Consider the following 12,142-nt stretch of genomic DNA (forward strand, 5'->3'; position numbering starts at 1 on the left):
CTAAAGAGTATGATAGACAATTTAAAGAGTCCTACTATGGTAATTCGAATATATAAAAATACTTTTAGCAGATTATGCATAATCAAAATACTAACCTATTACATACAGTACATTAAAGGCAAATTACCTGTATTCAGTATTTACAGTAATAGAACAGCTGAAAAAATGCAGTGTTACCTTAAAGCAATCAAACAGGTGATCAAGTTGTTCAGGAGAGAAATCCCAAGCCAACTTTGCAAGGAGATCATGTACATTCTTAACAATGGCTTCATGTTTTCCTGCCTGTCACAGAAACAAAATTAACATTTGTAACTACCTATATGAAGATAAAGATAGTAAGATATAATGCTTCAAATTTGTCAGATGATTACCTGAAATGGGTAGGAAGGATTACCCACTGTGACTAGATATCTTACACTGAGGACATCTGATTATCTGGTTCTATTTGGTTAGTTTAAGTTAAAAAAATCAGGTGAAATACTTAGTGGAGGGACTGGGTTTTAAAATAACCTGTAGGTCAAAAATTTCAAGGTTTTTCACAATTATGTAGAAGATAGTGATTTCTACAAAGAACTAAAATTAAAATATTTCTAACAAGCTGTCCCGCACATCAATGCATGTTTCATCATGATGCTTTGTTCTGTGTCTAAATGGATTTTAAATACAGTATTTCTATACTGTGTCTTGAACTCTTCCTGAGATGGTAGGGGAGAATATTTAATGGCTAATTGAAGGCCTTCCTTAAAAATTGGCTGACAGCACTGTAAAGGTGAACCTACCCATTGATCAGCTGTGCAACATCAGAAAACAGCCATGGTAAGGTAAGGTGTCATACAAAGACTTTTTAAAATTGAGGGGGGGAGAAGAGAGGCTTAACCGGTAATTGTTGACATTTTGATTTGGGGTAGAAATCAATTTTTTTCTGGTTTAATGCTAACACAGATGCCTTATTCGGGTTTTATGCCTATCAAACATGAGGATTCCTGACTAGATGAACCAATAGTATGATTTGAGATGGCATTTTTTTAAATAGACATTTCAAATAATCAATATGTAAAGTTGCAGGACTAACCCATTATTGTAAATTGTAAAGCTTAGAAAACAAAATTTAGAAATACTGTCAATTTCATTCAGTATTAAAAATGAATGCATTAATAGTAATGAAATTCATTACTTTGCAAACTCTGCATCAGTATTTCACTTCACCCCTTGCAGTCCTCAATTCAATATCTTAAAATTATATGGTGCGCAGTATTACTACTTTGTATTTGTTCTAAATTTTATGCAGTGACTTTAAAAAAAAAAAGAGAATGACTGGCAGTCATACTGCTGAATATTTCAAATGTTCAGTAATTTTAATTTTCCTGATTCAGTAAATCTAAACATACTTTTCACTCTTGGAATTCAAAAATTTAAATTTAAATTTAAATAATTCCAATCTTTTTAGAAATTAGTGTCCCCCTGCTGACCAATTTAAATCTCTTATTTTTTTTAAATCAATTCCTCCAGTTTCTTCTCTGGACTTCAAAGAAGTCCCTCCAATTGGTTGTCTTTCTAGTATTAATGTGACATGCATTTAAATGCTAACTTCTAACTGCCATTAAACCAACATCATACGGAGAGAGAGGTGATCACCACCAGTCCGAAGTGTCATTGGCCTTTTTTCCTACTCATATGTAATTTATCCACTATCATGCCAAAGCCTATTTTTGGCATTTCTGATTTTTAGCTTCTTTCCTCCCACTGAATCTGTTTATGATTATTTTCCAAGTCAATCTCAATTTGTTATTTTCAGCCCATTTCTGGACTCATTCATTCTTTTTGTTACTATTTATGTGTGCGCTTTTCACATTATGGACAGCTATGAACACAAGGTCACAGCACAAAGGACAGTATAAACACCACAAACACAGAAGAGGGGATTACTCTGTCCCCAATGGTGTTTGCAACATCTCTCAACTTAGTATCTGTGAATTTTCAGTGGGGAAGCTTGTGAGCCCTTACACAAATGAACTGGACAACATTTCTCTGTCTGTGGATCAAAGAACCAGTTGATGGTAGTCATTAACACTTTCAACCCTACCACCCCCACCCCCACACATCCATCCTCCCAATACAGTTTAAAACATTGACACCACGAATGACTTATCTCCAGACCAAAAAAAAAAAAATGAAGAAAGAATGGGGGAGGAGGGAGCATGGGGAAGAAGAATGTGGGCACACAGCCCACGGCATGTGTCAGAAAGGAGATATCGGCAGGCTCATAGCAGAAGGAGGGGAAGGAAGGGCAACAGGGCGCTTTGCATGAGGGAGAGGGTGGTGGTGCAGGGAGCCCCTGAAATAGAAGAGGGTGAGAGGGAATCAAGGAATGGAAGGAGACCTCAATGAACCCTGTGACCCTCTAGGTAAGGGGTTCTCAAACTGGGGGTCGGGACCCCTCAGGGGGTTGCGAGGTTATTACTTGGGGGGGGAGGGGGTCGCAAGCTGTCAGCCTCCAACCTAAACCCTGCTTTGCCTCCAGCATTTAGTATGGTGTTAAATATATACAAAAATGTTTTTAATTTATAAGGGATGGGGTCACACTCAGAGGCTTGCTGTGTGAAAGGGATTGCCAGTACAAAAGTTTGAGAACCACTGCTCCAGGTAATATGCTGTTTATTCCCACATCTAGATCATTAATGAAGGAAAATAAGATTGAGTCCCAATCAATTCCCTCCCCTCATGACACTTCCCTGAAACTCACTCAATCTGTTGCCACTGAGGACTAGTATTTGCTTTCAGTATTACTCCCCAAACCTACATGAACTAATTTTGTCTGCAGGAATGCATGAGATACTTGAAAATGTTATACTAAAAGCTAAATATTTTAGATCTCCTAACAGGTTAAAGCAGCATGATTTCCCCTGTTCCCCACAACATGTGCTGGTTTGATCTTATCACTGTATTTTTATTCTAGTGCTGTAATGAGACACTCAAATCGGTTTCCTTGGAACCGAGGTGAGGACTCAGTGTAACTGTTGGAATCTTCCTTTATTTCTTTAAAAAAAAAAAAAAGGACTAAAGATGAGCACACTAGTGACACTACAGGCTTTCAAGAACAGTCACTACTTTTATGGCTATACCGGGTGTTTGGAATTCACTGTTTCACCCTTTATTTCCTTCAGAAGCTTCAGAATACTCATTTGGCTCTCAGATTTATTGCACTTCATTTGCTCCAGTAATTTCTTCTTAGGGCTTGTCTACACTTTAAACGCTACAGTGGCACAAATGCAGTGCTGAAACTGCACCATCATAGCACTTCATTGTAGACACTACCGACGCCAGTGAGAGAGGTTCTCCCATCCGTGTGGGTAATCCACCTCCCCCAGGAATTTTTCCTTTGAGCTAGTGCTGTTTACACAGGGGGCTATGCCAGCCTAACCACACTGCTCAGTGGTGTGGATTTTTCACACCCCTGAGCAACATAGCTGGGTCAACTTAACTTTTCAGTGTCGATGAGGCCTTAGAAACTTCATGGGAAATGGTACTGTGTTCTCAATGGAAATTAAAGCACCGTCCCTAAAAGAAATTTCCCTTGTCCTTTACAGTAAAACTAGGCCAAAACAGTCATTTTAAATGGTTTACACTACTCCACCATTATCTTTAATTGCCTCATCTTGTCCACTGGTGAGCTAGAGAATCTAGAATCACACGCCGCTTAATAAATATTAATTCTTCCTCTTTACCAGTTTTTCATCTGTGCCTCTAGAATTTATTACTTCCTGCATAGTTAGTCCTGTCCATTGAACTTTTAGCACATTTGAAAAGGCAGCCTGAGATCCTGGACTTGAGTCCAGCTAGCAGTCTAAAGTTAGCTTTCAAGATTTCCTCCTCCATTTCTTTTTGTATATACCAATGCACACCACCAGCAACACAAACTCAAAGCACACTCCCTTCTACATGAAATCCATTACCCTTCTTCCTTATTTGATAACATTTATTCCACATAACAAATGGCATGAAGTTTGACTTAAAATTGTCAGGAGGTGCTATAAAGTAAGATCAATCCTGCTCAAGGCAGTAGTTTAATTCCTTACCTGAGCTGCCCAAATGTTGTCAAGATCTTGTAAAGTGAGGGCTTTTTCTTTGATGACAAAACGAAGAATCTTCTCTAACTTTTCTACATACTGAGGCTGATGAAGACTATCTCGTAATACAATCGATAAAATATTATTCTGCTGGATCCATTCCTAATTTTAATTAAAAGACAATTTCAAAATATTGAAGTTTTTTCAAAAAGTAGATTATAGTTAACCAGAAAATATAACAGAAATCATTCTGTCTCTTATAAAGGTAAGACTAACACACCAAAAGGAAAGAATATTTATACTTCACTTTCAAGTCCTAGAATGCAATATCACCTCTCTTCCCCCAAATCAGAGCAAGTCAGTACTTTATACAATTCTGATATCCTACGCATTGTAATACGCACGATTTTTTTTCCTGCAGTTGTCTTTTGAAGGCAATATCAGCAATAATTCCCATGCTTTGTAGGTTCAGTGGAAAAGGACACTTCACTACAAATGTTTTTCAAGCAAAGTGAAACTGTGAATTCTGAACATAAAAATTCTCATACAACTTCCAGTGTAAGGGGACAGGGAGAAGACTGAGTGTATCCTACTTCTTCCAGGGACACACTTTTTTTCGGTAGCTTAGAGTCATTTTAGTGACTCCGGTCTAACATATCTGTAACTCAATTGGTACACTTATAGCATAGCATATTACATAACAAGAGGATGATTAAACACTGGAAAGCATCAGGGTATAAGCTATATTCTGAAAAAGGAACTCCTTAATCAGCTTCACCTCTTTAAATGCCTCAACTTCTACTTGAACTAGAGAAAAGAGTTCAAGCAAGATTTAAGAAGTGGAGATAAAAATTAAGATGATTTCAAAGGTAGCACTGATATAGTACAAGGAACACAATGTAGTCCAGCTCTTTCATTCAGACCGAGGCATCAGCAGAATGTCTGCTGAGTGCCAGAACCAAAAAGGAATGAGTGAAGGTGACCATCCCTTCAGAGTTGCTATACTCTATTATATAACTAGAAGAGTCAATAAGACTTGGACAAATAATGTTTTTCAATTATCTGTACTTTATATTTTCCAGTATAAATACATTATTTCTGTCAAAAAACTGAGTATTTCTAACAAGAGTCAATCCTGCTTGAGACACCTAATTCCACAGTTATGTCAAGAGCCCTTATTCATTCGTATAGTACATATAGCACAAATGCTACATAATCCTGCCCCATAGCATTCCTCCTACAGATTATGAATTTCACAGCAGGGAAAAAAGTCACTAAACCCAGAGAGCATGTGAATTTTTTAATCTCTCTCTCTCGCTAAAGCAAACAGCTGAAGCAATTACATCTTAAAATGCAGCATGTTGGAACTTGATAAAGGTTCTATTTCAGAGATTCCTCAAATCTATACTCAAGGACAAACCAGCACTCAAAGCATCTGAATGTATGGACTGTATATTAAATTTAAAATTATGAATCTATTTACACATAAAATCAGAATGAGCTGTTCTACCTGTAAAAATGTATCTTTAGGTAAATTTATAAAAAAGTCTGTTACCACAAAACTATTCTACGAAAAGTTTTTCAGTTAGGACGCAAACTGAAGACCTGCATGTAGAGCAATCACTTTCAAAATTGAATCTGAATAATTCTTTTTAAATTATCAACAACATTTCTCTCAGAAATTACTCATGAAATTTTGTATAAAGTACTGTTATATTAATTATAGTGGTACAAAAGTGTCAACTTCCGTACACATCTATATTTACATTCAATTTAAAAAAATAATTTTTAAAATTGTGCTATAGCTTGGTACACAAGATCCACTTTGAAAATAATTTTTTGCAGCTCTTATAAATCCCTGAATACATTTTAATAGCAAACCTGATACAAATATAGTAATGTCAACAGAAAAGCCATAAAAACCCTTATGACATACTAGTAATTACTGCGAGTAATTATAAAAAGAGTTAGTTTTCATGACTTTGGATAAAACCAGATAATGAGGATTCACAGTATGTACACATTACTTTACCTCTGAAGAATTACTATTACATTTCAAGAAAAAAGGTCTTTTAACATAATTCAGGTAAGAAGAACAAAAACTTACTGCCATTCTCTCTGCTGTAAGCCACTCTTCCTCTTCAGGATTACCATGCCGATGGGTATAATATGACACACTAGATATCACCTTGTTAACTTCATTTAGTGCATTCATTTTACCATTGAAAGAGGAAATTTGCAATAATCTGTAAGAGATATTAAGTGTAAGAAATGCAAAAAAAACCCAAAAATTACCATTCCAACAGAAAGAGTGCCTTACCTAAGTATCATTTTTAACCTAAATATTTCTAAGTTTTTTACAGTTTCTTCTTGTCCTGGGACTCTTGAAGCTAAGTTCTTTAGAGATTTGATTATCATTGACAGAGCATCATTTTTGGCTTCATTCTTTGCTTCTTTTTTCAGTTCATCATCAGTTAAGTTTTCTAAAAACTGTGGAACCATTTCTATAATTGGAAGGAAGTATTTCTTCACTGTATGTAGCGTTAGAAACTCATAGCATTGTCCAAATGGTCTAAAAAACAATAGAAAACATCAGATGTATAGTGAATACTTGTCTACTTTTATTAAGATATTAGAATATTTTGTTCAGGAAACTTTTTTACAAGTGAACAAAATAATGAAAGGTAATTCAGATTCCAGACATTTAAGTAAACAATACTTGATAGCAAACCATAGTACCCCTTTTCAGAAGAGAAAAAATAAATGGATACTTGAAATCCTTAGCTCAATATTTGCATTTATTTTCAATGAACATATCCCAAAATGACTCTGCTTTCTAAGGCACTTACTTGATGAGAGCTGCAATTATCTGAACATTCAATGCTGAGCCACTCATAAAACGATCATGCAGGATCTGAAACCCATTTAATGTGCCAAACTTGTTGATGAGATCTACTAACCAACCCTGCAACACAATAAATTAGTTACTTCCTCATTTTTAAAAACTGATACCATTATAAAGTGCCAGAAATACAATATTAGCCATTACAAAATAAACATCACTTTTGTTTAGAGACTCATTATGCAACAAATATAATCATGTTTTTCTATTTGTAAGGGTAACAAGTTACATATGATCCTACACAATCCAGGACGTGCTGTTTCTGGGTTGTTGTGTTTATTTTTTAAGCAGAAAGATAGTTCTGTCTTTATTCATTAATAAACCAAAGCGCAGACATTGTACCTTTTAATTATTCAAAGAACTTTGTCAAATATAATTTGTTTGTGTATCCATGTACTGGGTAGTAAATTAATAGTAAGCAATGCATTTCTGTTCTAATTTTGGTCAAATTAATTTAGCAGATACTGACTAACAAGTGAATCTTTCATCTTGCTTTTTCATTAGGTGAAATCTGCCCCACTTAAAAAAAACCCACTGACTTCAATATGGCAAGAATTTTGCCATTACTTATTTCCATGAGTGAGACTATTTGCACTAGGAAGCCCCAGAAGGATAATCAATTAATCATTTGATAATAAATGTCCAAAAATTGTAATATATGATAACATACATTCCCAATATTATTTAATACTTGGACATGTACATGCATAAAATCACTCCCCCCACCCCCAACATCTATTCCTACCCAATCTATTTTTACCTTGTTGGTATAAGGTACCATTGAAACAGTATCAAATTCATTTTCTCTTATTGTGCACTGCAAATCAAAACTGCCTCTTTCCACATGGAAGCCCATTTGCTTCCAGGGTCATTTGCCTACCAAACCCTTTTTTCCTCATCAGATCATATGAAAGTTCAAATGTATCATATTCCAAGTCTTTTTCTGATCACCTTGTGTGATCACCAAAACCTGACATAAATTGGGGGGGGGGGGGAGGGGCAGAGGAATGTTTGTTTCCTGTTCATCCTGAAGCCACTGGTTCTACTCAAATTAGCTTCCTATATAATAAACATGTCTCTCTGAAAATATGAGAAACATTATGCTTAACTTGGAAGTTACTGGAAGAGCAGATCAATTAAAGTTTGTTTTGATTTCTAAAAATGACAGAAATGTCTTATTAGTAAACTGGCTAAACAAATATATTCCAAGACTCTTTCAAGTCTTTGAAACTCAAGTTCATTATTTGAGTTAAAGTCTATTATTTGCAATGTGTGCCACTGGCAAATTAAAAAGCAAAACCAAAAAACCCTTATTATATCTCTAATTCTACCCTAAACTTAAAGGGTAGTTCTCTACAGATAGGTACACATTTATGAAGGAAGTAAATAATAAGCCAAGTAATCTATAAATCTTCACATTATCGCTATTTTCTGCTTCAATGGTGATTCAGCATTTAGCTAGATGAGAGTTCCACCAAGCCAAAAAAATCAATCTGAGTTGGCTGGCTTGCGAAAAATCACATATTGCTTGAAACAGCTAGCCCACTCTGGTTAATCAGTGGTATACATCATACCATCATCCTCTCTATACCTGTTATTTCTATCTGGGATGACTATAGGAAAATTTGTGTCTGTTTGGTGGTGGTTGGAGGGTGGGGACAGTAAACTAGGCAAAATGTTCATTAGACCATGGTTATTTTCCCTGGCCAAGAATTTGCACGGTTCTCCCAGCATTTCAAATCATTTTCAGTTTGATGAAGTAACAGTTTGATACTTAAATCATACAGATGTTCTAAGTTGAAATTTGAATTCCCAGATACCTTATACAATGTGGTGTTCATTTACACTCAATACTTCTCTGAGGGAATGACTTCTTTGAATCTGGCAAATATACAGCTAGCAGCATAGTTTAAGCCAGAAACTTTCCCAAAAGATGAATTTCTTATAATGTTAAGCAAGTGTTTGGTTTAATTAAAAATAATAGTGTCCCATGCGCTACTTTGTGGCATCTTCCAGTTTTACTCCTGTAACAAATCAGTTATCCGCTGTCTTCTGTGCAAAATGCTCCATGGCCAGTGCAAAAAGTAAAGGATACCGCAGACACTCCTGTTGAGTTCCACTATATAAACTATCAGAGAAAACTTAACCCTATTAATTCCCATAGTTGCTTTTAGCATGGAAATAAGACCAGTAATCCACTTAAGGAAATAAGGGCCAATGGGTAACAAAACTTTTAAATAAAATATTCCACTCCAACCTATCAAACACCTTCTGAGTCAAGTGATTAAAATAAAATTATTGTTTTAAGATCTGGCACTATGAATGATTTATAGATTCAGTAGATTCCAAGGCAAGAAGAGGCCCTTCTGATCATCTAGTCTAACCTCAAGTATTGTATGAGCATTATCTAACACTTGCCTACCCTTAATGAATCCAGTTTGATCTAGCTGTTTGTAAACTAACAGTTTGGATAGGAAACATGGAGATAGTATTTTTGTTAAGATTTTTGTATCATGATTCGATAACTACATGTGGTACAATCTTTTCCTATCTTAGAAAGAACCCACAACAGTGGTGTCCTTTATAGATGGAGGGCTCATATACACAGTGCAACAATGCACACTATGGGGTGAGAATTCTAAAGTGCACCAAAGTCGAGCACTAACTGGCCTGTGTAAATCATGCACACCAGGAAAGACTGCACGGGCCAGCTAGTGTACATGGTGTGTTTTAGAAATCACACGTCCACAACACGCACTGCGGCACCATGTAGACAAGCCTTAAGAAGATCTTTCCCTAAAAAAACAGTATAGAAACATAGCCCTTGAAGGACCTCCTAAAACCTCCTTGTATACCTTGTAAAATTAAGATGGATAGCCATAAGACCATGAAGTTTACCACTTTTCTTGCTGGCTATTGCCTCAATGACCACCTCCTATATAATTTCTGCATCCAAAGTTTGCTTATGAATCTCATAGATCTGTGGCAAACTTACTACTTCCAGATATTTTGAAATAACTTCAGACTGTGGAGGGTTTGAAGTTATTCTACTAAGCATCAAAAGCTGTACATATTTCATTAAGAGTAACTACCTGTTGCTGATCATTTTTAAATGGTGGGGGGGGAAGCCCCGAGGTTTCTAATCCTCAGGTTTTCCAGCCAACAACTTACTGCATGTATTTCCTTTTTCATTTAAAATTTCTGCTTTGTATATCTGAGGGGTTTTTCAGTGATGTCTATCGTCATGATATTCAGTTTTCCCCTAACAATAGCTAATTGTTTATGATTTTAAGCCTATATGAATGTGCTGCTATCTCCATTTCATGTTCCATTTTTCAGGTTTTTTTTCCTGTCGAAGTCATATGGCCCATTCTGTCAAGTGGAGATGGCATGGATCCAGATGACAAATCTGACCTCTCTGCTGGGCCAGTAATTCTGGAATTGCAGGAAGAAACAGTAAATTGTCCTGTGATAGTTGTAGTATATACTCCTGGGGGAATTCACGTCCCCTGCAGATTTCTTCGCAAGAGTGGTCAAGTGCCTCTCCCTGGCAGCACAGGCAGGTTGGTTTGGGCGCCCAGAGCAACCAGTAGAGACGTAAATCACCACCAGGAAGGGGGTCCACGTGTGAGAGAGAGATAGACTGTCCCTCTCACTCGCTACTGCGGAACACTTGGGATGGAGGGGCAGGGCTTAGGGATGTTTCTGAGGAGGTAGGTGTGGGGCAGGCTCTGTCCCCTCACACAGAGCAGAATGTAGCAGCCTCTCTGCTTAGTGAATTATTTCCACTCTTTGTGAATTCCCCCAGGAGTATAAAACAGGTGTAAAAGTTTTACAGCTCCTTTACATTGTCAGAGTGGTATAAAAGACAGTATGGCCTTATAACTGCTTCTGGAGCTTTAGTGATTAGGACTGGTCTACATTTTTGGACTGAAAAAATTTCCTCTCAAAATGTACTCCATGAACCAGGGCTTTGGAGCGGAGCCTAGAGCTGGAGCGCGGAGCAGCAGGTTTTTGCCTGGAGCTGGAGTGGAGCCGGAGCACAGTTCCAAAGCCCTGCCATGAACTGTTTTCTGCTGACCTTTCTGGAGATGCCAATATAAACTGTGTGTTTGATTCACCTGCCCTCACTTGCCTATGTTGTAACACTCAGCATATGACTGAATATATTTGTTGACTAAACTCGAAATAAAGGGTGAAACCTAGTTACATTACTATTAGGCAAGGGGGTTTGCTCTCTACTCCCATTCTCTACCCAGTGTATTGTAGTTTAAATAAAATTACTGAAATAATTGAAACCAGAGTGATTATATTGTGTTATTTTGACAAAATGTGCAGAATTTTGCAGAATTTTAAAATACTGTGTGCATAATTTTTAATTTTTTGGTGCAAAATTCCCCCAGGAGTAAGTATGTCTGAGAACTACTATTGTCTTCCGCAGGATGGGACAATCAAAAATCTTGGTTTTTCTTCTTTAATTTCCCTGAGAACTGTCAGAATTAAATGAATTTGGAAAAAGAGGGATAGGGAGAGAAGAACTACAATGCATTCTCCACTCTAGTTTAGAAGAAACGTTTGAGATAGACTGGTTGTCTGCTCCTGCTCTGGAGAAAAACCAAATATTGGATATTTGGAGTTGTATTTTGTTGTAAATAAGACTCTCTCTGGATAGTTCCACACAACGATATGATGTTCCTGAGTGACCAACTTATACTAATTGTGCAAGTCTCTGCTGAGTTGATCTGACAGTATATTGTCCTTGTCTGTAACGTGGACAGCAACAAGATAAATCTTGGTGTATTATACACCACTCAGAGTTTTGGCCTCTTTGCACAGCTAGCTGGAATGTGCTCCCGCTGCTACTTCATGTTAATATCACTGTACTATTATCAGTAACTATTTGAACTATTCTGCGAAGCAGATGAGGGAGAAAGGAGCAACATGTTGGGCTCTGAGTTCCTAAATATAATTATGTGGAGCTTTTTCTCCCATAAACTCCAGTGACTGAGTCTTAAATTCTTTCAATCAGTTCCACACTCCAGACTGAAAGTATCAGAGGTGGCTATGAAAGACAGAGCTGGGTTGTTGAACGCAACTCCTTTGAGGACATTGTGATGTGCAGTCCACCATATGAGGGTTAGGGACACATCCTAGGCAGTGTCAAATTCATAAA

The 12,142-nt window shown here is 36.8% G+C and overlaps 1 protein-coding gene across 2 annotated transcripts in view; it reads right to left on the minus strand.

The window, feature by feature from the left end:
• USP9X (ubiquitin specific peptidase 9 X-linked) overlaps positions 1-12,142 on the minus strand; it is a 227,155-nt gene that overhangs the window by 160,251 nt on the left and 54,762 nt on the right. For both annotated transcript variants that reach the window (XM_045002691.1, XM_045002690.1), the window contains exons 7-11: positions 6,917-7,032; positions 6,388-6,639; positions 6,175-6,313; positions 4,077-4,229; positions 178-282 (exon numbers count right to left, since the gene is read on the minus strand). In XM_045002691.1, coding sequence (XP_044858626.1) covers positions 178-282; positions 4,077-4,229; positions 6,175-6,313; positions 6,388-6,639; positions 6,917-7,032 — 765 coding nt within the window. The remainder of the gene's footprint in view (positions 1-177; positions 283-4,076; positions 4,230-6,174; positions 6,314-6,387; positions 6,640-6,916; positions 7,033-12,142) is intronic.

Source organism: Mauremys mutica, chromosome 1 (assembly GCF_020497125.1).
Source record: "Mauremys mutica isolate MM-2020 ecotype Southern chromosome 1, ASM2049712v1, whole genome shotgun sequence".
NCBI classification, from domain to species: Eukaryota; Metazoa; Chordata; order Testudines; family Geoemydidae; genus Mauremys; species Mauremys mutica.